Below are 25,992 nucleotides of genomic sequence, written 5' to 3'. Positions count from 1 at the left end.
TATGCTATTGTAGCATACTGGAGAAGCAGTCTGGTAATGCCATCCTAAATGGGTGTCTAAGTGACCTTAACTAATTGCAGAACAAGGCCTTCCCCCCAAACTCCCTTTCTCTGATGAACTACCTTTCACCCACTTTCTTAGCCCAATTCTAGAGATTAGGCACATTTAAAGTCACACATAAGACTATAGGTATGAGCACTAATGGAAACTTCCTTGGGTCCTAGGTAATCTCTGCTGAGTTTAAGAAACAAAACAATAGAAACGGAGTTGGAGGTCTGCACATCCTTTCCTCAAATGGTAACTGGTGTCATGAGTTTGGTGTTTCATTCCCATGTACTTTGCCTACATTGTTGGGAAATGAAAGAGGTTGTTAAATATACACTTATATCCCAAAGTACATAGCAATTTTGGCATGTTTTAAAACTTTATATAAATGGCATCACCGGATCTATGTTCTTCTGTCATTAGTTTTGCCTTACACTTTTCTCCACTACCTCCAGGAAATCATTATCCTCAGAGGGGTGTGTGACTCAAGTTCCAAGGTGTTCTAGTCTCCTCTCCAGAGGAGCCCTTGGGTCCTAGTCACTTTACCGTCAACACTTTGGAGCCAGTGAATTAAGGTCGGTCTTAGATGGAGGTGAGCCTCTTCTTCTGTTGTCTTAGCCAAAGTGGAGGGCTGGGCTCACTTGCACCATGTGACCTCCTAGACCATTACGCTGGGAGCCACACTTTGAAAACCACTACTCTAGAGCAAGAGACAGAGAATGAGATGGTTGGGTGGCATCACTGACTCGATGGACATAAGTTTGAGCAAGCTCTGGGAGTTGGTGATGGACAAGGAGGCCTGGCGTGGTGCAGTTCACGGGGTTGCAAAGAGTCAGACCCGACTGAGCGACTGAACTGACTGACTGGCTCTAGAGCAGGCATCCCCAACCTCCGGGATCTAGTGCCTCATGATCTGAGGTGGACCTGATGTAATAACAATAGAAATAAAGTGCACAATGAATGTAATGCACCTGAATCATCCCCAAGCCATCCCCCTCCTCCCTGGTCCGTGGAAAAATGGTCTTCCTTGAAACTTATCTCTGGTGCCAAAAACGTGGAGGACCACAGCTCTAGAGCATCTTTTGCCCCTTGATATTTTAGCCTTCTTTCAACAAAATAATCTGATGCAAGTTTACCCAAAGGTGAACAGGTAGCATTCCTAGAAGGTAGAGTGCTACAAAAACTGCTCTGCTAAGCATAAAATGAAGACAAGATGTTATTGACACCCCAGTGATGAATCACTTGTCTCCAAATTTCTTTTCATTTAACCACCAGTGCAAAGATCCTTAAAGAAGCTGACGGTTACTGAAGGTGGCTTACTGGAACCCTTAACCATGCACATGGTTCGGTTAAAAGTGCATTGTGTACTAGTGAGTACAAGAGACTACATTTCTACAGCACAATGATGAAGGCACAAGTCAAGTAAGCTAATTTGAAAACTACTTCAATTGGTTTCTCAGGAAGGCTTTCTAAACCACTCTTAGTTTGCAGTAAGGATTCTGATATTTTACAGCTGTCGGTGTATACCTACGACAAAAGTACTTCACGAGAACCAAACTATGGATGTTCAAGGATGCAGTAAATTATGTATCTGGCAGAAAAGTGGAGACCATTAAAATTCTAAGAAGAAAGCACTGGTTTTAAAACCTGCTAGGTACCTAATAAGGTACCTAGAAACTTTTTTTTTTAAAGAAGGTATAAGCAGTGCAGCGTATGTTTAAGCTATTCTCTAAAGATCTTTAATGCCCTTGGCTCACTTCAGCTTGCATTTCACAAAGTCGTGTTTATTTTAGGGTTCTTCCTCTTCTTCTGGTTAATCATTTTCTTCCTCTTGCTTTGCTTCTTCTCTCTTGATTCTTCGCTTGTGTCATCGTCATCATTCTGTGCATCTTGTCCTGTTGAGTAAAATACTGATCTTGTACACTCATGAAAGAGAACTGCATCTGTTCTTCCGGAATTTAACCTGTACCAACCCCACTTAGTATTCTAAATTTTGGAATTTCCAAAGTACGAAAGTAGCTGAAGTATGAGTCCTTGAAAGTTGTTTTGTACCCTATTCTAGAAGTTCCATTTCCTTTCCTATCCTGTTCCTTAATGCATTCTGAGTGACATTGTTCTTCCAATGTATTTAGCACCCAATGCAGCCTATAACTTGTGGTCCGTGAGAACAGAAGGATCAAAATCATCCAGGTTTGACTTTATTAGATGTATTTCAGTCAACACCTCATTTGAGAAATAGTCACTGGATTCAGAGAAGTTCAACTGTGAAATTCATAGGCTCTCCAGCATCTGAGAACTTGCAGACAGGTATTACAGGTGCTCTAAAATAGGCTCATGGACTTTCTGAATCATATTTTTGAGAATTCTGCATTCTTCAAAACTTTCATGCCAAGATAAAGAATTCTTTCAGAGTGGCTTTTACCGTCAGACTTTTCCTCAAGTTTTCTTTTTAATTTCCTCAACAACTGCCTCCACAATACCTGGTTTCCTTTTATTTTCATCATCTGTAAGCTCGTAAGATGATTTTGTATCTCTTATCATACAGGTTGATAGAGGCATACTTTCTCTCAGTATCATGAATTACTTTATGATGTTTAGATTTTGTTTTTGCCTGTTCTAACTGGAAGTTTCTGGGGCATTAAGTTGCTTAACGATATTAATCAAGTCCTGAAAACAGCTTACACGTGCTACAAGTGAAGCAGCACATCTTTCTTGGGAAGCCTGAGGAATTTGCCTCCCCTCAACAGTTTTTTCTTCCTTCCTGTTCTCAACAGCATGGTGCCCCTGAATCGTGGCACATTCCAGTCTCCATGCCACAGACTCTGTGACAGAAAACAGTCTCCTGCGCACAGCTTAAGGGTCTTTTGCTTTCCCACCTCAGGGCCTTTATGTTCCTCTGGTGAACTACGAGGCCAAGTTGCTCAAGTGTCCTCCATCATCTCATTAAGATACACAGGCCAGGAGGGTGTGGGTGGGGAAAGATGGTGGGCAGCCCAAGGCACCGTAGTCTGTTTTTCTGGCCCCTTGAGGTGGGATCCCTCCACCGACTTTCAAGAGCTGCCTCCCCTAAATCAAAGTAAATGTTGAAAGTCTTCAACCCTCCCTTGGACACGACTGCCATCTTCCCCTCCTCCCTTCCATCCTTCACAGCACAGGCTCTGGTTGGGCCAGTAGAGCTGGTTTTATGTCACATTCATCCAACATAAAACCTCCTCAAAAGCTCTGGCTGGGAAGTGGGGGCAGAGGTAAGAGCCAACTGCAAAGTTGGCCTCAGTGGTGCTGCTGGGGTGAGGGGGCTGCTCGGCCAGGTTGGGTGTGGGGCCGGGGGTGCTGGGGTGAGCGGGCTGCAGGGCCAGGGGGCTGCTGGGCCAGGTGGGTGTGGGGCCAGGGGGCTGCTGGGATGAGGGGGCTGCGGGGCCAGGGGACTGCTGGTGTGAGGTGGCTGCAGGGCTGGGCGAGTGCTGGGTTGAGGGGACTTCAGGGCTGGGGCCTGCTAGGGAGGGTGCTGGGCTTTGGCCTAGGCAATAGCCCCCCTGCTGGGTGACCAGGATTAGGCAAGGATGGCCGACGTACAGAGCCCCTTCCCGGGATGGAAAGTCTGGTGGCCTCAACACAGGGCAGGACCTCACTGTCAGGCTAGGACCTCACTGTCAGGCTAGGAGATTCCCTCCGTGTCACGTGGCCTTGATCTGGTATTGACATCTGACCAAGGCCAGGGCACGTTGAACAGGAGCAGCCAGGCTTAGGGAAGGTTGGCCCCTGCTGTTCCCTTTAGCATGTTTAGTCCTAGGGGCCTCTAAGCCTAAGAGAATTTGCTGCAAAAAGGTGATTGACAGCCCATCTCTTCCTTGTCCCGCCCCCTGCCCCCCCCTCACTTGGCTTTTTTTGAAGATGGGCTCATTGGTCCTCTCTCTAAGCAGACCCCAGGAAGAAGGCCTGGTTTAGGAGTACCAGCATGCCATATGCAAGTGAATCCAGACAGGGAGCTTTTAACATACGATAGGTGTAGGTTCCACCAAGGGGTTGGCATTTATTCCCACTATTACAAACTGCAATCAGACTTTTCCTTTGTATACCACTCTTTGGTCCTAGGTTAAGAGTAGTGTGATTTTCTGCCAAATGGCCTGGAGGTCAATGCTCAGACATTCCCAAAAATGTCTAGAAGGGCCCTTAGACATCCTGGAATCCAGCGGTTTTCCAAACTTTGGTGCACATAGGAAGCACCTAGAGGGCTTGTGGGACCACAGATTGCTGGGCCCCATCCCAGTGGTGAGGATTCTGGATCTGGGGAGACCTGAGAGTTTGCATTGCCAAGGACTTCTCATGTGAGGTTCATGCTGCTGGTCTGGCCACTGCACTTGGAGAACCACTGACCTAATCCAACATCTTCATTTCATAGATGGATCAGCTGAGGCAGCACTCCAGCTGGGTTCCAGAATTGGCATTAATGCTTACCAGGTGTTATGACTGTGCGATCTCATTTAGCTTTTCTGGGCCTGCGTTTTCTCATCTACAAAATTAGGTAAGAGCCTCGGTCATTCCTACCCCGGGTTCAGTTTGCAGGTGGCTGCTATTGGGTAGTTACTCAGGCTTTTAGTAACAGCCCTCTGGTTTGGTGTGGCATTGTCATGTGGTTCTCAGGTTTTTGAGCTTTCACAGCTTCCCTCTGGTTCCTGGGTTGGGTTTAGGCCCTGCCTTTCCTGTGTGGAGCACTGAGAGAAGAAGATGCTATCAGGTGGAGGGTAGGACATAAAGCTTTGTTCTTTTTGCTGTGGTTTTCTCATTTTGCAGTTGCCTCTTATGTTTGCTTACATTTCTAAGAATATTGGTTTTCTTTTCTGATGTAGAAAGTTTCCCAATGTTTTCCTTTTCTGTTTCCTTCATATTCTTTGAATTTAAAAATTCTTTACCATCTGATAAGCTTTTCAAAGCTATAGAACAACAACAATGAAGTCGCTCACTCGTGTCTGACTCTGCGACCCCGTGGACTGTAGCCTACCAGGCTCCTCATTCATGGGATTTTCCAGGAAGAATACTGGAGTGGGTTGCCATTTCCTTCTCCAGATATTTCCTTCCTATTTTCCTGGTGATTTTTACCATGTATACCCTTATCCCTCTGAAGTTACGAAGTTTGGATATTGATAGGCTTTTTCTTTCCCATTTTTCCCAAACACCCAGTTCTGTTTGTTGAGTATTCCCCTTTCCTCTCCCTTGTTGTTTTTCTGTGCAGTCTCTAATATTTCCGGTAATATAGAATAGGTGGCAGTGAGGTGGTGGTGTTGGTTTTTTTTTTTTTTTTCTGGTCCAAGCCCTTTTTTTTTTTTCAATTTGGGGAAGACGAGACCCAGAGCAGGTAACTGGTTTGCCACAGGTGGTACTTTTTAATTGGGAAGCCATGACTGAAACCAAGATCCCTGACTTCTCTTGTGAATTTGAGATAGGTCTGCTGCTTTTCTATACAACTTGAGGGCTGGGGATTGACTGTCTCTTCATTTTTTGGTCCTGTGGGAATATAGCCTATACAGTTCAGTCTTCTAGTATTACAGAAGATGTCAATGACCTTATTGTTTTAATTATTTATTTATTTGGTTGTATCGGGTCTTAGTTGTGGTATATGGGATTTAGTTCCGACTAGGGATGGAACCAGGCCCCCTGCGTTAGCAGCATGGAGTCTTAGCCATTGGAGCACTAGGGAAGTCCCCTAATGACCTTATTTTTAATGTGACGTCTCCTGAATTTGAAGTTTCTATTTCGGCCAAACACAGTATGCTTTGAGGCCACATGGAACCATTGGTGGTTAACTTTTGACCTTTTTAAAAAAAGTATTTTAGTACTGGTATGTGATTTGTAGTTTGATTTCTTTTCCAGTTATCCCAAACAAGGATTATTTAGCTAATATCAGAAGAGAAGCACTTCCTCACTCCTTTTCTTTCTCTTTCTTCTCCTCCAAACAATCTAGCAGAGCATCTTGTGTTAGTGTTCCTGGAAGAGATCAGCTGAGTTAGATTATCTGAATTAGTTTATCAGATTATCTGAATTAGTTTATCATATTAATATAATTTCTGATGTGTGTGTCTGTGTGACCTTAATCCCTCATTCATATCTGACTCTTTGTGATCTCCAGGAATGTAGCCCACCAGGCTCCTCTGTCCATGGGGTTTTCCAGAATACTGGAGTGGTTTGCTATTTACTGCTCCAGGGTATCTTCCCGACCCAGGGATCCAACTCAGGTCTCTTCTGTCTCCTCCATTGGAAGGTGGATTATTTACCAGTGCGTCACATGGGAAACCCAGCATTTCTCATAGTTCCCTGGTATTGACTTGAATTGTAGTCTAGGATTAGACCAATATATGGCAGGTTACTCTTCACTATAGTTACTGTAGTGATGAAAATCCATGGCCCATAACTGATTTAGTGAGATAATGAAGATACAAGTGTGCTGGATTTTTAAAGAAAACCAACAGTAATTGCATACTAGTGCCTCTTCCTTTCATTCACCTTTTCCTTAACCCAGAGATAGCCCTGGCTGAGCTTTCAGTATACATCCCATAGCAGTTTAACAAAAATCTTGAATCCTCTGACTTCCTGCCTGAATTTCTGTTAACTAATAAATGTGCTATTAATATTTAGACAGTGGTTCATTGATGTATTATTTAATTAGGAAATGCTTAATGGATGTTTGAGGGACAACTAATATTATAATATGGAGAATAAAAACATCAAGCATTGAAGGGGTGGTATGGCTTTTTGTGAAGGCAATGGCACCCCACTCCAGTAGTCTTGCCTGGAAAATCCCATGGATGGAGGAGCCTGGAGGGCTACAGTCCATGGGGTTGCTGAGGGTCGGACACGACTGAGCGACTTCACTTTCACTTTTCACTTTCATGCATTGGAGAGGGAAATGACAACCCACTCCAGTGTTCTTGCCTGGAGAATCCCAGGGACAGGGGAGCCTGGTGTGCTGCCGTCTATGGGGTTGCACAGAGTCGGAGACGACTGAAATGACTTAGCAGTATGGCTTTTTGTATGGGAAGATGAAGGTTATTGTGAAAGTGTTGTCCTTGTTTATGCCATTTGGCCTTTGATAAATGGATCAGACGGTAAAGAATCCACCTGCAATGCAGGAGACCTGAGTTTGATTCCTGGGTTGGGAAGATCCCCTGGAGGAGGGCATGGCAACCCACTCCTGTATTCTTGCCTGGAAAATTCCCATGGACAGAGGAGCCTAGCGGGCTACAGTCCATGAGGTTGCATAGAGTCAGACACGACTGAGTGACAAAGTATGGCACACATGGTACAGACTTTGGTGATGAGATGAAAACCTAATCTATTTCTCTTCAACTCTCTTGCTTCATCCTTAGTTCGAGCTTTAAGGATCCCTCACCATGATTATTGCAATATTCTCATAACTAATCTCCCTGCTGCCAGCATTGCTATTAATCTTTCAGTCTGTTTTCAATATAGCAGTTGAGAGTGATGCTGTTAATTCATAGATCATGTCCAAACCCTTTTTGCAATACCTTCCATATCATGTTAAGTAAAACCCAAGTAATTCCAATAGCCATGTAGAGCCCTCTATGATCTGGACCCTCATTACTTCTCATTATTCTGTTCCAGCTACACTGTCTGTGCCCACACAAACTAGGCATTTTCTTCCTCAGAACTTGGAATGTGTAACTTTTTGAGAGTTCTTTTCATTATACTTCATTGCTTGGTAGAACCTTAAGACTTTTGGGATAGAGAGACTTTGGCTTACTATAGCTCCAAAAGTGAGATCCCACTATTTAGAAAAGTGGTGGGGGGCTTCCCTGGTGGTTCAATGGTTAAGACTCTATGTTTCCAATGCAGGGGGCTCAGGTTCAATCCCTGGTCAGGGAGCTAAGATCCCATATGCCCTGCCATGTCCCCTCCCCCACCAAAATTTTTTTTTTCAAAAAAGGGGCAGTGTGAAATAATACGAAAAGTTCCCCAAATGTCCTACACTTACGGTAGATTACTTTCATTAATCAGTAGTCATCACAATCCATTCCTTTTGCATAGTTAGTGCATAAAAATTTACCTATAGTTTCACAAACTCTCTCCTTTTAAGATTGGTGCTGGGTGATAGTACCTAGTAATAAAGACTGCTTTGCATTGAGCTCTGTAAGACCTGATTTTGCCTTTTCACTTTCATGCATTGGAGAAGGAAATGGCAACCCACTCCAGTATTCTTGCCTGGAGAATCCCAGGGACAGAGGCTAGTGGGTTGCCATCTATGGGGTCGCACAGAGTCGGACATGACTTAAGCGACTTAGCAGCAGCAGCAGTGTCAAAATTTGCATTAGAGTTCAGAATTCTACAGTGTTTGAAGTTAATATAGATGTTGTTTAGGTTATAAATATATAAATATAAATATATTTATAAACATAAATAAACATAAACATAAATATATAAACAAATATATAAACACATATCTGTCTCTTTAATTCTGAAAGGGCATTAATTAAATCACTGACAATAATCTGGATAAACTAGGAAGAAATAAGGGTTAATTGCAAAATGTGATCTTATGGCCTCTTTAAAAGATCAAACTTGGTCCCGTGGCTGACATATTTTTTCTGCAAATGTGAACACCATATAATTTGTAAAAATAAGTTACATAGGGCTGGCAGTATTTGAAATCTAGATTTCTGGACTTCTACGAGCTTTGGCAAAATAATGAAGTAATATTGGCCTTTAAATTTTTTTAACCAAGTCTTGCCTTTACCTATTCATCTTGAAAGACAGAGTGGTCTTTAGGAAAGAGAATGTAAATTGCTCAGGAGAAACCTGCAAAGCCAAGGGTTTTGGTCTACATAGTTAGAATGTGGATGAGTTTCCTGCTGTTGTATACTGAAAGGTATTCTTTTTGGTCCTCTATACTGTTAGGCAAATTTCAGGCCTGTGAGGAAAAGAGCAAAGTAAATGTTGCCAGGGGGAGAGATGAAATTCTTGTTGCATTTTCTTTTCTTTCCTGGGATGACCAGTAACCATCCAACAATTGTAGTTTCCTAAGAGCTTGGATGATCTAGAAAGAGAAACATTGCCATAGGCTGCTTTTCTAAATCAGTTGTGGATAAGAATCAACCAAGGTACTTGTTAAAAATAGATTTCTAGTATCAGAATCGTTGAATATAAATGCTGAGCATCTGTACTTTAACAAGTGGTACAGGTCATTTTGATGTATAGTTTGAGAACCATTGTTTAGAATTTAAGGTTATGATGTTTATAGTCAGGTGAACTTCAGTTCATATTCAAGTTTTGACATATACTAACTGTACTTCCAGTTCAATCTTCCTTCTGTATCATACCCTTCCAGTCCCATACTATCCTGTGTGATAATCACCTCTCAACTACATATGCTTAGTTAGATAGGTGTCTAGTTTCTTCTTTTTAGTGTATAGAACAGTCTTTTTATTAGACTAAGTTATAGCAAAGAAAAAAATTTCCATCAACTTAAATAAATTCATTTTCATTAATGTGTCCAAAGTTGACTGGATCAGGACTGCCAGAGTAGCTTTTCTTCACAGTCTTTCAAGGAATTAGATTTCTTTCATCATATTGCCCCACTATCTTCTCGGATATAGTCCTTGTATATATGGTTGAAGGTGGTTCACCTTCAAGATCATGTTCCTGATTTCAAGAAAGGGAAAGAAAATGTATCAGCATATCTTGTTTTATTGTGCTTCACAGATACTGAATTTTTTACAAAGATTAAAAAAGATACAGTTGAAGTAGAATATTATGTTCATTTCAGGTGTATTACATAGTGATTTGACATTTGTATACATTGTGAAATGATCACTGTAAGTCTAGTAATTATCTTTTTCCATACAAAGTTATTACAGTATTATTGATTGTATTCCTTATCTGTATATTACATCACTGTGGCTTATTTATTTCATAACTGGATGTTTGTACCTCTTAATCCCCTTCATCTGTTTTGCCTCGCAACCCCTCCTAACTGGCAACCACCTCTTTGTTCTCTATTTCCATGAGTCTGTTTTTGTTTTTTTAGATTCAACATATATACATAGATCACATGCTATGTCTTTCTCTGGCTTATTTCAGTTAGCAGAATATCATTTAGATCTATTCTTGTTGCAAATGGCAAGATTTCATTTTTTATGGCTGATTAAAATTCCATTGTGTGTGTATGCGTGTGTGCTAAGTTGCTTCAGTCACGTCCCACTCTTTGCAACCCTATGGACTGTAGCCTGCTAGGCTCCTCTGTCCATGGGATTCTCCAGGCATGAGTACTGGAGTGAGTTGTCATGCCCTCCTCCAGGGGATCTTCCCGACTCAGGGATCGAACCCATATCTCTTATGTCTCCTGTGTTGGCAGGCAGGTTCTTTACCACTAGTGCCACCTGGGAAGCCTACACACACAGGCACACAGGCACGCACATGCACCCCACATCTTCTTTATCCATTCAACTATTGATGGACACTTAGGTTGCTTCATTATTTTAGCTATTGTAAATGACACTGCAATTGATACCTTTTCAAAATACTGTTTTTCTCATCTTTAGGTTAAAACTCAGAAAAGAAATTGCTGGGTCATATGGCAGTTCTAGTTTTAATTTTTGGAGAAACTTTAATGCTGTTTACTGTAGTGAATGTACAAATATATGATCCCACAGGATTCCCTTTTCTCCTCATCCTCACCAACACTTATTACTTTTCATTTTTACAATAGCCATTCTGACAGGTGTAAGATGATCTCAATTTAGTTTTGATTTGTATTTCCCTGATGGTTAGTTCATTTCCATAATGATTAGTTATGTTCAGCGTCTTTTCACATGCCTGTTGGTCATCTGTATGTCATCCATGGAATAATGGCTATTCAGGTTTTCTGCCCATTTTTTAACTGGGTTTTTGTTCAGTTGTATGAATTCTTTTTGTAGTTTGGATATTAATACTTTATCAGAAATACTGCTCACAAATGTTTTCTACCATTCAGTAGACTGCCTTTTCATTTTGGTGATAATATCCTTTGTTGTGCAAAAGTTTATCAGTTTGATGTAGTTCCATTTGTTCATTTTGCTTTCATTTCCCTTGCCCAAGGAGACAGATCCTCCCAAATATTGCTAAGACTAATGTCCAAGAGAGCACTTCCTACATTTTCTTCTAGAAGTTCTATGGTTTTGAGTCTTATTTAAGTCTTTAATCCATTTTGAGTTTATTTTTGTCTATATTCTGGGAAAGTAGTCCAGTTCGATTATTTTGCATGTAGCTATCCAGTTTTCCCAATACCATTTATTGAAGAGGCTGTATTTTCCCCATTAAATATCTTTCCCTTCTTTGTTGTAGATTAATTAACCATTATAACTGTAGGTTTATGTTTGGTGTTCTATTTTCTGCTGATCTGTATATCTTTTTTTGTGCCAGTATCATATTGTTTTAATGACTATAGCTTTGTAGTATAGTTTGAAATCAGGAAGTATGATGCCTCCAGCTCTGTTCTTCCTCAAGATTGCTTGGATTATTGGGAATCTTTTGTGTTTCCATACAAGTTTTAGAATTTTTTGTTGTAGTTCTATGAAAAATGCCTTTGGTGTTTTTTTGGGAATGCAGTAAACATGTAGATTGCTTTCAGTAGTATGGTCATGTTAACAATATTCTTCCAACCATGAGCACAGTGTATCTTTCCATTTGTTTATGTCGTCTTCAGTTTCTTTCATCAGTGGCTTATAGTTTTAGAGTATGAGTCTTTTACCTCTTTGGTTCAGTTTGTTCCTAGATATTTTATGGGATGCAATTTTGTAAATAGGATTGCTAATTTCTCTATGTGATAGCTTGTCATTAGTGTATAGAAATGTGACAGACTTCTGTATATTTTGTATCTTGCAACTGTACTGAATTCATTTACACTAACATATTTTTTTTTTGGTAGTATCTTTAGGATTTTATTCCCTGATACTTCAGTTGGTAAAGAATCTGCCTGCAATGCAGGAAACCCTGGTTTAATTCCTGGGTCAGGAAGATCTGTTGGAGAAGGGATAGGCTACCCACCCAGTATTGTTGGGCTTCTCTGTGGCTCAGCTGGTAAAGAATCTGTCTGCAATGTGGGAAACCTGGGTTTGATCCCTGGGTTGAGAAGATTCCCTGGAGAAGGGAAAGGTTACCCACTCCAGTATTCTGGCCTGGAGAATTCCATGGACAGAATAGCCTGGCAAGTTATAGTCCATGGGGTTACAAAGAATTGGACACACCTGAGTGACTTTCACTGTCACTCTTCCAAGGAGCAAGCACCTTTTAACTTAGTGGCTGCAGTCACCATCTACAGTGATTTTTGAAGCTGAGGAAAATAAAATCTGCCACTGTTTCCACTTTCCCACTTCTATTTGCCATGAAGTTATGGGACTAGATGCCATGATCTTAGTTTTTTGAATGTTGAATTTTAAGCCAGCTTTTTAATTCTCCTCTTTTCACCTACATCAGGAGGCTGTTTAGTTTCTCCTTGCTTTCTGCCATTAGGGTGGTATCATCTGCATATCTGAGGTTGTTGATATTCGTCCTGGCAATCTTGATTCCAGGTTGTGCTTCATCCACCTTGGCATTTCACGTGGTGTACTCTGCATATAAGTTAAATGCCAGTTGGTTGTTCCATGTCTGGTTTTAACTGTTGCTTCTTGGCCTGCATATAGGTTTTGCAGGAGGCAGGTAAGGTGTCTAGTATTCCCATCACTTGGAGAATTTTCCACAGTTTGTTGTGATCCACACAGTCAAAGGCTTTATAGTAATCAATGAAGCAGAAGTCGATGTTTTTCTGGAATTCCCTTGCTTTCTCTACGATCCGATGGATGTTGCCAATTTGATCTCTGGTTTTAATATTATGTAAACAGCACTGTAAGCTACAGAAATTCTTCATGAAAGGAAGAGAAATCCTTCATGAAAGGAAGAGTCAATCAATACAACAAACTTCATTGTTGTCTTATTTTAAGAAATTTTCATAGCCACCCCAACCTTCAGCAGCCAGCACCCTGATCAGCTAACAGCCATGAGCAATGAAGCAAGACCATCCAGCAAAAGGCTACCACTTACTGAAGGCTCAGATGATGGTTAGCATTTTTTAGTAATAGAGTATTTTAAAATTAGGTTGCGTACTTAATATTGTTGGACACAATGCATCACAGTATAGTATGAACATAGCTTTCACATACCCTGGGAAACCAAAACAATTTGTGTGACATGTTGCAATTTTCACCTCAGTGGTCTGGAACCAAATATGGAATACTTCAGAAGTATGCCTATTTCTATAAATGCATTGTTGATATTATTATTTTGAGCAAACTGTTTTGTTAAGAGTTCAGTTCAGTTCAGTCGCTCAGTCGTGTCCGACTCCTTGTGACCCCATGAATCGCAGCATGCCAGGCCTCCCTGTCCATCACCAACTCCTGGAGTTCACTCAGACTCATGTCCATCGAGTCAGTGATGCCATCCAGCCATCTCATCCTCTGTCGTCCCCTTCTCCTCCTGCCCCCAATCCCTCCCAGCATCAGAGTCTTTTCCAATGAATCAACACGTCGCATGAGGTGGCCAAAGTACTGGAGTTTCAGCTTTAGCATCATTCCTTCCAAAGAAATCTCAGGGCCGATCACGATGCTGTGATCACTCACCTAGAGCCAGACATCCTGGAATGTGAAGTCAAGTGGGCCTTAGAAAGCATCACTATGAACAAAGCTAGTGGAGGTGATGGAATTCCAGTTCAGCTATTTCAAATCCTGAAAGATGATCCTGTGAAAGTGCTGCACTCAATATGCCAGCAAATTTGGAAAACTCAGCAGGGGCCACAGGACTGGAAAAGGTCAGTTTTCATTCCAATCCCAAAGAAAGGCAATGCCAAAGAATGCTCAAACTAGCGCACAATTGCACTCATCTCACACGCTAGTAAAGTAATGCTCAAAATTCTCCAAGCCAGGCTTCAGCAATACCTGAACCGTGAACTTCCTGATGTTCAAGCTGGTTTTAGAAAAGGCAGAGGAACCAGAGATCAAATTGCCAACATCCGCTGGATCATGGAAAAAGGAAGAGAGTTCCAGAAAAACATCTATTTCTGCTTTATTGACTATGCCAAAGCCTTTGACTGTGTGGATCACAGTAAACTGTGGAAAATTCTGAAAGAGATGGGAATACCAGACCACCTGATCTGCCTCTTGAGAAATTTGTATGCAGGTCAGGAAGCAACAGTTAGAACTGGACATGGAACAACAGACTGGTTCCAAATAGGAAAAGGAGTACGTCAAGGCTGTATATTGTCACCCTGCTTGTTTAACTTATATGCAGAGTACATCATGAGAAATGCTGGGCTGGAAGAAGCACAAGCTGGAATCAAGATTGCCGGGAGAAGTATCAATAACCTCAGATATGCAGATGACACAACCCTTATGGCAGAAAGTGAAGAGAAACTAAAAAGCCTCTTGATGAAGGTGAAAGAGGAGAGTATAAAAGTTGGCTTAAAGCTCAACATTCAGAAAACCAAGATCATGGCATCTGGTCCCATCACTTCATGGGAAATAAATGGGGAAACAGTGTCAGACTTTATTTTTTGGGGCTCCAAAATCACTGCAGATGGTGACTGCAGCCATGAAATTAAAACACGCTTACTCCTTGGAAGAAAAGTTATGACCAACCTAGATAGCATATTGAAAAGCAGAGACATTACTTTGCCAACAAAGGTCCGTCTAGTCAAGGCTATGGTTTTTCCAGTGGTCATGTATGGATATGAGAGATGGACTGTGAAGAAAGCTGAGTGCCGAAGAATTGATGCTTTTGAACTGTGGTATTGGAGAAGACTCTTGAGAGTCCCTTGGACTGCAAGGAGATGCAACCAGTCCATTGTTAAAAGTAAGGAAGTCTTTATTTTGCCTTCACTTATTCCTTTTCTGATATTCTTCCTTTCTTTAGATCCAAGTTTTTGACCTCTTATTATTTTCCATCTCTCTAAAGAACCTTCTTTATCATTTCTTCCAAGGCAAGTCTACTGGCAACAAATTCCCTCATATTTTGTTCATATGAGAAAGTCTTTATTAAATGTTTTCTCCATTCTCTTCTTTTTTTCATGTTTCTGAGGAGTAATAAGATGTAAATCTTCTTCTTCCCCCTCTGTAGGTAATTTGTTTTTTCCTCTGGCTTCTTTCACCATCTTTTGTCTTATGTGTATCATCTTCAAATTATAGAAAGCCTAGGTGCAGGATTTTTTTTTTTTTTTTAACTTATCCTGCTTGATGATCCCTGGATTTCCTGGATCTGTGGTTTGGTGTCTGACATACATTTTGGGAGCTTCTTGGTCCTTATTGTTTCAAATATTTCTATTTTCTATCTTCTCATTTTAGTATTCCCATTATGGATATGTTGTCATCTGTAATTGTCCCACATTCCTTTGGTTATTCTGGCTTTTTTCAGTCTTTGTTCACTTTGCTTTTCAATTTTTGAGGATTCTATTGATGCATTCTCTAGCTCAGATTCTTTTCTTGCCTGTGTTCAGTCTTCTATGCCTATCAAGGCTCTCTTCATTTCTGTTAGTGTTTTTGATCTCTAGGATTTCCTTTTGGTTCTTAGGATTTCCATCTCTCTGCTTACATTGCCCATATGTTCTTGCTTCTGGTCTACTCTATTCATGAGAGCCCTTAGAGTGATGTCTCTTCAAGTTATGTTTTAATAGTAATCATAGTTGTTTTAAATTCTCAGTCTGATAATTCCAATATCCATGCCATATCTGGTTCTGACGCTTGTGGTGTCTCTTCAAGTTATGATTGTTTGCCTTTTATTATACATTGTAATTTCCCCATGATAACCAGACATGATATACCAGGTAAAAAGAGGCCTTTGGTAATGTGGTGGTTAAATGTTGGGGGAGAGGATGCATTCTATAATCCTATGACTAGGCCTCAGCCTTTCAGTGAGCCCATGTCTCTGGATTATTTACCTCTCAGAATTTCCCCTTCTACCCCTCTTAGGTGAGAGAAGATGACTAGAGTGGGCTGGAGTTGAGTATCTTCCTTCTTTAGGTCAGTTAGGCTCTGATATAGCCCAGGAAGTTAGACTCTTACTAGTTTCCCCAGAAGTCAGGTCTTTTCAATAACAGAGTTCTCTGGGTATTTCAGGATTGTTCCTTTATCCCTACCGTCCCAGAAGCCTGAGTGGATTTCCCCCCACACCGCCCCACCCCCCCACCCCCACCGTATTTACTGTGGGAACCTGGTTGAGCTGCTGGAGATAAGCCTCACACTATTGTAGGTCTTGAACCCACAATATGACTGGGGTCTTTTGGAATTTTTAACTCAATTTCCCATGCTGAGACTTCAGCAGTTCATCAGTTGTAGTTTAGGTTTTCCTACCCTGGCGTTGGTTCTCATGGTGGTTCTGCTCATGAGTCTCTGCTGTAGTAAGCCACAACTCCCTGTATTTGCTTGTATATTTCTCCAGACTTGGGGCATGGAGCTTTCCCTATGTCCTCCTGTCTCTCATGGGTCCAAGAAGAGTTACTATATTTTTAGTCTGTTCAGTTTTTACTTGTTAGGAGGAAGTGGCAACTTCATGCTCATTACATGTGCAACTGGAAGTCTGAAATAGAATCTTTAGAAAGGTAATCAAGTAAAAATGGGACATTATTCTAATGTGTCTGATGGGGCCTATTCCAGTGTGTCTGTCCTTGTGTTGGCTTTTTGTGAAACAAGTTCATGCAATTTCAGTTGACTCCTTTGTATCTGTATCTCTATTGAAATTCTTCAGCTTTTCATGCTTGTCATTTTCACTCTCTCCTTTCACATAATTGATTTAATATAATGAATCTATTAACATAAAATACCTTCAGGACATCATGGTCTTCAAATTCTTCTAGCAGTGTGCTATTATTATCTTGTGCTTCAAGTAGGGGTTGGATTACCAGATGGTTTTTTTTCCTCAGTGTTTCAGTCATCTCTCAATGCCTGCACCAAAGGGGAGAGGGTCTCTCTCCACGTGCTTTCCTGTCTGTCAGTGGTAAACTACTGTTGCTTATCACTTGTGCTCTACCAATTGTGTTTGGGGGTAGTTCTCTGTTGTTCTGATCCAGTCTAGTCTTAAGCAGATCCTGTTATTTTACCAGTTTACAACTTTTATAACAGCTTCAACTGAAATCTGCAAACTCAGGGGGAGAAAACTCTGTGTAAAATTCAAAGCTTTCTTTCCATCTCTATCCCAGAAACTCCATCTCAGTGTTCCTCACATTCACATTAATTCTAGTTCTATTGGCTTCTCATATTCTCTATCTCATCGCAACAATAGTCATATCTTTTAGAGATATGTTCTTGAATCCAAGGAGGCTTCATGAAGATAGTTTTATTGAGTTGGGATCTGAAAGATGACCACGGTTTCCATAGGGAGAAATGGGTGGACAGCAAATTGCAGGAAGAGCAATCAGTTCAGTTGCTCAGTCATATCCAACTCCTTGTGACCGCATGGACTGCCACACACCAGGCTTCCCTGTCTATCACCAACTCCTGGAGCTTGCTCAAACTCATGTCCATTAGGTTGGTGATGCCATCCAACAATCTCATCCTCTGTCTTCCTCTTCTCTCCCTGCCTTCAACCTTTCCCAGCATCAGGGTCTTTTCCAGTGAGTCGGTTCTTCACATCACGTGGCCAAAGTATTGGAGTTTCAGCTTCAGCATCAGTCCTTCCAATGAATATTCAGGACTGATTTCCTTTAGGATTGACTCGTTTGATCGTCTTGCAGTCCAAGGGACTCTCAAGAGTCTTCTCAACACCACAGTTCAAAAGCATCAACTCTTCAGTGCTCAGCTTCTTTATGGGCTAACTCTCACATCCATACATGACTACTGGAAAAACCATAGCTTTGACTAGATGGACCTTTATCAGTAATGTCTCTGCTTTTTAATATGCTGTCTAGGTTGGTCATAGGTTTTCTTCCAAGGAGCAAGTGTCTTTTAATTTCATGGCTGCACTCACCATGTGCTGTGATTTTGGAGCCCAGGAAAATAAAATCTGTCACTGTTTCCACTGTTTCCCTGTCTATTTGCCATTAAGTGATGGGACCAGATGTCATGATCTTCGTTTTTTGAATGTTGAGTTTTAACCCAACTTTAACCCAGTTTTTCACTCTCCTCCTTCACTTTCATCAAGAGGCTCTTTAGTTCTTCTTTGCTTTCTGCCATAAGGGTGGTGTCATCTGTGTATCTGAGGTTATTGATATTTCTCCTAGCAATCTTGTTTCCAGCTTGTGCTTCTTCCAGCCCAGCATTTCACATGATGTTCTCTGCAAATAAGTTGAATAAACACAGTGACAATATACAGCCTTGATGTACTCCTTTCCCAATTTTGGACCAGTCTGTTGTTCCATGTTTGGTTATAACTGCTGCTTCTTGACCTGCATACACATTTCTCAGGAAGCAGGTAAGGTGGCCAGGTATTCCCATCTCTTGAAGAATTTTCCAGTTTGTTGTGATCCACACAGTCAAAAACTTTGGTGTAGTTAATAAGGCAGATGTTTTTCTTGGACTCTATTGCTTTTTCTATGATCCAGTGATGTTGGCAATTTGATCTCTGGTTCCCCTGCCTTTTCTTAATCCATCTTAAATGTCTGGAAGTTCTCGGTTCACATACTGTTGAAGCCTGGCTTGGAGAATTTTGAGCATTACTTTGGTAGTGTGTGAGATGAGTGCAGTTGTGTGGTAGTTTGAATATTCTTTGGCATTTCCTTTGGATTGGAATGAAAACAACTGGCCTTTTCCAGTCCTGTAGCCCCTGCTGAGTTTTCCAAATTTGTTGACATATTGAGTGCAGCACTTTCACAGCATCATCTTTCAGGATTTGAAATAGCTCAACTGGAATTTCATCACCTCCACTAGCTTTGTTCATAGTGATACTTCCTAAGGCCCACTTGACTTCACATTCCAGGATGTCTGGCTCTAGGTGAGTGATCACACCATTGTGATTATCTGGGGTGTGAAAATCTTTTTTGTACTTATTCTGTATATTCTTGCCACCTCTTTTTAATATCTTCTGCTTCTGTTAGGTCCCTACCATTTCTGTCCTTTATTGAGCCCATCTTTGCATTAAATGTTCCCTTGATATCTCTAATTTTCTTGAAGAGATATCTAGTCTTTCCCATTCTATTGTTTTCCTCTATTTCTCTGCATTTATCACTGAGGAAGGCTTTCTTATCTCTCCTTGCTTTTCTTTGGAACTCTACATTCATGTGGGTACATTTTCTCCTTTGCCTTTAGCTTCTCTACTTTTCTCAGCTATTTGTAAGGCCTCCTCAGACAACCATTCTGCCTCTTTGTATTTCTTTTTCCTCTGAAAGCCTGTTTGCATTGAAGTGGGGAAAAAGCCATAACCCAGAGCAAAAGTAGTCAACATTGGAAGAGGTATGGTGTGCCCCTCTAATGGTATACTCATGTTTGAGGGTTTCATCTGCTGCTGCTAAGTCGCTTCAGTCGTGTCTGACTCTGTGTGACCCCATAGCCAGCAGCCCGCCAGGCTCCCCGTCCCTGGGATTCTCCAGGTAAGAACACTGGAGTGGGTTGCCATTTCCTTCTCCAACGCGTGAAAGTGAAAAGTGAAAGTGAAGTCGCTCAGTCGTGTCTGACCCTCAGGGACCCTATGGACTGCAGCCTACAGGCTTTTCCATCCATGGGATTTTCCAGGCAAGAGTACTGGAGTGGGGTGCCATTGCCTTCTCTGGAGGGTTTCATCTAGATGCCCAGAAAGTTCCCTGATGTATAAATGGAACTACTCTGTGAGAATTGCAGCCATATTTGTATCACATGCTGGTGAAACAGACCATACTTGTCATCTAAGTGCAATGTTTGAGGATATGAGCCTATCATATCATATATACTTTCACATTTTCATCTGCCTGCTGTGGCCCAAAGGAATAGCCCCATATTCCAGAGAGGAATGGTTCTAGGAACAATGATCATAAGAACATGAATTCAGATGCAGAGATTGTGAAACACAAATCATTGTCCTGTCTTTACAGTGTAAAATACTGTACCCATTTTTATCTGAACTAGAAACCAAAACCCAGTAAGAATTCTGAGCATCAATTTGTATAGAGGGTAATCACTACAGTACCATATTGTGTCCCATTCTTTTCCATGCCACCTCCAGCCACCTGCCCATCTATATCTGTTGGTAAGAACAGTCAAGGGAGAGGGGAATGAACACTCTACTAAAGTGAAGAGAACAAAATTCCTGTTCATTTCTCCTTTGCTGCTCAAAAACAAGACAACTTCAGAAGATGCAAATAATTCTGTATCTAGATTTCCTGGATTTATTTTGTTTATCCAAAGCAATTTATCCAGATAAACCTTCATTATACTACTTTTGTAGTTGCTAATACCATCAGAAAAAGATACTGAATTTTAAGAAAATACTTGTTACTTAAAGCTTATGAGAAATAGGCTTGAGAAAATAAATTATGATATGAAAATACCTAGTTGTAATCCTAATCAAACTACTTCTTTATCATTGTTACCATTTTTATTTTTGTTTTGTTTTAATTAACAATATTATTCTTCTGTGCCAGGTCTTAGTTGCAGCATGTGAACTCTTAATTGTGGCATGTGAGAGCTAGTTCCCTCATCAGGGATTGAACTCAGCCCCCTGCACTGGGAATGTGAAGTTTTAGCCACCGAACCATTAGGGATGCCCCACGATTTTTGTTTTATCACTTTTAAATTAGTTGGTAGGTGAAGAGAGTGTGTCACCATACCTCTGTGTAATGATATTGCTGGGAAGGTGTCATCTTGATTTAAACAGAGCCTCCTCACTGATGCTGAAATGGTGCTGTTATGTGAGATTAGGGGGAATTCCTGCAGCTTGTATATACTGAAGCACATTATATATTCATGTCTAGATCTAGGTTTGTTTCAGGGCTCTTTTGCTGGTCTCTCCTTGGCTCTGCCTACTAAATGGACGAGGGATTCAGTCTCCTGTTCTAGGGCTTATCCTAAGGGAAAGAGATGGCATGCTTTAATTTTTATATAAAAAGGCTGATTTCCTCTTACTCAAAGCCTCCATTTTGTGTTCTAAAAGAAAAACCAAAGAAGGATACAGCTGATGAGGTCCATCCCTCCAGAGTATGGTAGAGGACCAATGAGACACTGTGTGTGATTGCTTTTATTGATACTTGGTGTGCTTATAAACACACAATAACAAGCTTTCATTAGATTTTAACTTTGTAACAGTTGTAAGCACCGTTGTTGTTGTTTAGTTGCTAAGTCATGTCAGACTCTGACCCCATGGTCTGTAGCCCACCAGGCTCCTCTGTCCATGGAATTCCTCTGGCAAGAATACTGGAGTGTGTTGTCTTTTCTTTCTCCAGGAGATCTTCCTGACCCAGGGATTGAACCTGTGTCTCCTGCATGGCAGGTGGATTCTATACCACTGAGCCACCAGGGAAGCCTGTAAGCAGTTTGTTTCATTTAATCTTTCCAATAGCCCTGTGAAGTAAGTGCTTTTATTTCCATTTTATAAAGATAGGAAACTGAGCTTCAGAGTTGAAGTGATTCGCCCCAGCCACACAGTCAGTCAGGGTTGGAGCTGGAATTTTAGCACAGGCACGCTAACTATAAATTCCATACTCTTAATTGAGGATTTGCAAGTTTTTCTGTGAAAGGTCAAATGGTAAGTGTTTTAAGTTTTGCAGGCCATATGATCTCTGTTCCAATTACTCAACAATGCTGTTGTAGCATAAAAGTAGCCGTAACAATGTATAAATTAATGGATATGACTGTCCTCCAATAAAATTTATTTATAACAACAGGGGGGGCTGTTGTTTGTCCTATTGCTTGTTGAACTCTGCCCTTACCCACTGTGAAATACTGTCACATTGTTAAGGATTAACAATTCATGAGTAACCAAGGTGTTTTCCTTGTTCTTTTGTCGGTGATATAGAATGCTCTTAGTCTTATAAAATAAAAAACCAAAAGGATGGTTAGTATTTGTATCCTTTCATTTATAAAAATATTTCCATTTTTATATCTACTTATACATCTATCTATATAAATGTATATACATAGATGTGGGATGCATGCAAGGGTTTGTGTGCTTATATGTGTGCATGTGTTTGGGATATATATATACACACACATACATATCTATTTTCTATATGTGTTGAAGGACAGACATTAAAATGTTAATTGTGCTTATCTCTTGGATTGAATTAGGGAATGTTCTGAGTTTTCTTCTATAAAAGTGCTGACTTTTCCAATTTTTCCTATAATGCATATTTATTACTAACTAGAATCAGACCAAATTAAAATTACAAAGATACATTTATCAAGTTTTTTTTTTTTTCCTGGGCAGGAGGCAGAGGAGAAAAGGAGAGAAGACATAGCATTGGGTAGAAGCTAGAGCCAGGAAAAACAGGCTGCTCAGGAACCTCCCAGGTTTAATAGATCTGACAGTATGAGTTTTTTGATTTTGAGCTCTCTATATATCCTTATTGTCTGATCTGTGAGAATGAATATTGGCCTTTTAAAATGGCTTTCTTTTTCTAGTTATGATATCAAGTTTTTTTTCAGTAGGTACTAAAGAGATATTAGAAGAAATTTAACTTTCTGTTTCATATGTAACTCAAACAATAGACTCCTACAGGGCTGGAGGCTTCCCCAGTGTCTGGCTCCTGTAGTGTGGGTGGCTTCTGCAGTGTGTGGGATCCAACAGTTCGCAACTGTTGAAAACTTACTCTGGTAACCCCCTCTTAGGTGGTTTTGTAGGGAAGTGTCTATGATGAGAGATACTTCCCATGAAACCACATTGAGTGAGTTTTTGAAAGTTCCAAAGAGCGGATTTCTAGCAAGTTTTACTGATGTGGCACCACAGCAACTTCTCTGCCATCTGTTCAGTCATGGATAGCTCCTCTCCATCCATGTCTGGATCTCAGACCTGTCGGGGGTCGGGGGTGGCTCTGGGGATAAGGAGAAACTCCTGCTTGGGCATTCTGTCTTACCCTTAGGGATGGCAATTGCTCTTTATATGCACTATTTCTGTCTTTAGAATTGTCTTCACTTCATCCTAACCAGTCCCTAGTTACTGCAGTCTCCTGTTGTAATGAATAATTCTTTGTGTTAAACTTCCCGTGTTAAAATCCTTATGTCATTTGTTTCTCCTGGGTGGAGGCAGGCTGATACACAGCATACTGAACATGGCTGCTTAGGATGTCTGAGGATCAGTAGACAGATTCTTTTTTGTTGTTGTTCTTTGTTTTTTAAAAGATTTTTTTGATATGGACCATTTTTAAAGCTTTTATTGAAAGTTTTTTTTTTTATAATATTGCTTCTGTTTTATGCTTTGGTTTTTCTGGCCCTGAGGCATGTGGGATCTTAGCTCCCCAACCAGGGACTGAACCCACAACCCCTCCATTGGAAGGTGAAGTCATAACCATTGGACTGCCAGGGAATTCCCTGTTTTTTTTTTTTTTTTTTTTAAGACAGATTCTTTTAGGTAACCAAGAAGGAGCAAATTAATATGGGAACATGAACATTGACCTTTCTCACAGCTACAGAAGGGCTAAATCAGGAGTAGGCTTATAATCTAGAACCAAATGCAGTTGCTCTTATTTTCTGAGTTAGATGAAACTGCTCTCATTCTTTCCTTGGTACCTTTCATATTGCCTAACTGATACGGACTTTAGATCTGAAAGTTAGTTTCATGCATGTGATTAAATGCTTTTTTTCTGGAATGGAAATGTTATATAGTGACAAATATAGGTTGGGAGCCAGGCAGATCTATTTGAGTCCTGGCTTTATCACTTAACTAGCTATGTGACCTTATGTAAATCAATTAGTCTTTATAAGTCAGTTCAGTTTCCCTCTTTGTTTGAAATAGGGACAGTGCTATCTACCAAAAATGTTACTGAAGGATTAAGAACAATGAGTATAAAAGCCATACTGTAGCATTTCATACATGTGCTGTGCTCAGATGCTCAGCTGTATCAGACTTTTGTGACCTCATGGACAGTAGCCCACCAGGCTCCTCTGTCCATGGGATTTTCCAGGCAAGAATACTGGAATGGGTTACCATTTCTTTCTCCAGGGGATCTTCCTGACCCAGGGACGGAACCTGTGTCTCCTGCATTGGCAGGCAGGTTCTTTACTAGTGCCACCTGGGAAGCCCTGTCAAATATAGTAATTGCTAAGCAAATGGTAGCTAGTAATTGTTGTTGTTGTTCAGTGTGTACAGAAACCTACTCTCTAAGTAGACGCAGAGAAAATAAGGAGGAAGCTTCTGTTCTCAAGGCCGGACCCACACATTTGTCAGGAGCAGATTGTAACATGACAGTGTGAATGAGTCTTTTCTCCTTAGCTCCTTTCCTTCTAGGCAGACCCACATCTATAACCTATAACTGGACAATGAAGAGTCAGGATGGAGTCCCAGAACAGATGTTGGAAACAGCACTAGTCCTGTTAGGTTCTGATTGAGCTCGGTGTGTGAAAGAGGCTGGCTATCATTTATAGGGTGATAGTGATTGGGTAATGATCATATGATGCCAATAGTTATGACTCCTCTCTGCATGAGTAAGCTTGTTCCTGATTCAGACTCTCATGATTCCTTGGGAACACAGAGAGGGCTTTTTTGATATGCATACCAGGATGTGTATATGTTTTGGGGTGGTGAGTTTCTTTTAGCTGGGCTCCTGCTGTGATTGACTCTTCACAAATAAAATGTACATGTCGCTTGAACGCCTGTTCATGCGTCTCCGAAACAAGACAGGTTCCCATTCTTCTTGCCTGGGACCACGTCATGGCTATGCTTCTGGTGTGTCACATCTGTTTATCTGTATGGATCTGTCTGCATCTGTACTTGTCAGCAGCATTCATCAGTGGAAGGAAGAACAGAAATGAAAGTAACTACTGCAGTCACAACTCTGTAGATGACTAAGTGCATTATGCCTAGATTAAGGCTGGTCTTCCATGGAGGTTGAATAGGTGATGTTTTTTCATTAAGTTATTAAGAACTCCTATTAGTGTTTATTGACTACTTCATCGGTGTAACATTCTGAAGCAAATGTAAACAAGTTATCTAATGTTAAACCTCAGAAGATTACTATGAAGTAGGTGATGTTATTTTTGTTTTGCTTTTCTTTTTAAAAATGTTTTGTTTCCATCTTTATTCAGGAGTTGGAAAGGCTTCAAAACCTCTCCCTGAGAACAAATTGCTTGCTTAAAAGGACCACTCTCTACAGAGATGTGGTTTTTATTACTAAATCAAGTAGGTTCTGCTATCTACTTTTATAGATGGGAGAACTGAGGCTTATGTCAGATGATTTATCCAAGGTCACACAGCTAAAAGTGGCCTTCATTCACTGATGACTTTTTTGAACATCTTGAGCATCTTTTATGTATGCGATATTGTTCCAAGTGGTAGAGAGTTAACTGCAAACAAAAGACAAATCTCTCTGTCCTCATGGAGCTTACATTTTGAATGGTAAAAGGTAAATAAAAATTGGAATCTTACACAGTTGACCCCTGAACAACACAGGCTTGCACTGCATGGGTCCACTTATATGGGGACTTGTTTTCAATAAATATGTAGTACAGTACTACATGATCCATGGTTGGTTGGATCCATGGATGTGGAACGACAGATGTGGATGTCCAACTTTAAAGTTATACGTAAATTTTTGATCATGCAAAGGGTCAGTGCTCCAACTGCTATGTGGCAAGGTTCAGCTGTATAGTAATAAGTGTTAAGGAGAAATATAAAAGCTGAGAAAGTGGTACAAGGAATATGTGTGTAAGATTGCAGTTTAGAGAAGATGGTCAGAAAAGATGTCATTGAGAAGGTGACATTTGAGTAGAGCTTTCCCTTGTGGCTCAGCTGGTAAAGAATCTGCCTGCAATGAGGGAGACCTGGGTTCAATCCCAGGGTTGGGAAGATCCCCTGGAGAAGGGAAAGGCTACCCACTCCAGT

General features: G+C 40.8%; 1 protein-coding gene across 23 annotated transcripts in view; it reads left to right on the top strand.

The window, feature by feature from the left end:
- LOC147341495 (uncharacterized) overlaps nucleotides 1-25,992 on the top strand; it is a 786,153-nt gene that overhangs the window by 135,246 nt on the left and 624,915 nt on the right. For 4 of the 23 annotated variants that reach the window (XM_086387337.1, XM_086387338.1, XM_086387340.1 and 1 more), the window contains exons 1-2: nucleotides 1,876-3,290; nucleotides 4,445-4,567. The exons of 3 other annotated variants lie outside the window; for them this stretch is intronic. In XM_086387337.1, coding sequence (XP_086243463.1) covers nucleotides 4,509-4,567 — 59 coding nt within the window. In that variant the 5' untranslated portion in view covers nucleotides 1,876-3,290; nucleotides 4,445-4,508. Of the gene's footprint in view, nucleotides 1-1,872; nucleotides 3,291-4,444; nucleotides 4,568-4,597; nucleotides 4,788-14,775; nucleotides 14,909-21,400; nucleotides 21,645-25,992 lie in introns of those variants that run through there. 16 more of the 23 variants (XM_086387341.1, XM_086387344.1, XM_086387342.1 and 13 more) reach the window with 13 other exon arrangements.

This window comes from Bos grunniens, chromosome X (genome assembly GCF_055505025.1).
Source record: "Bos grunniens cultivar Pamir isolate PY7600 chromosome X, Bosgru_T2T1.0, whole genome shotgun sequence".
NCBI lineage: Eukaryota > Metazoa > Chordata > Mammalia > Artiodactyla > Bovidae > Bos > Bos grunniens.
This window is presented reverse-complemented; position numbering and strand designations above follow the sequence as displayed.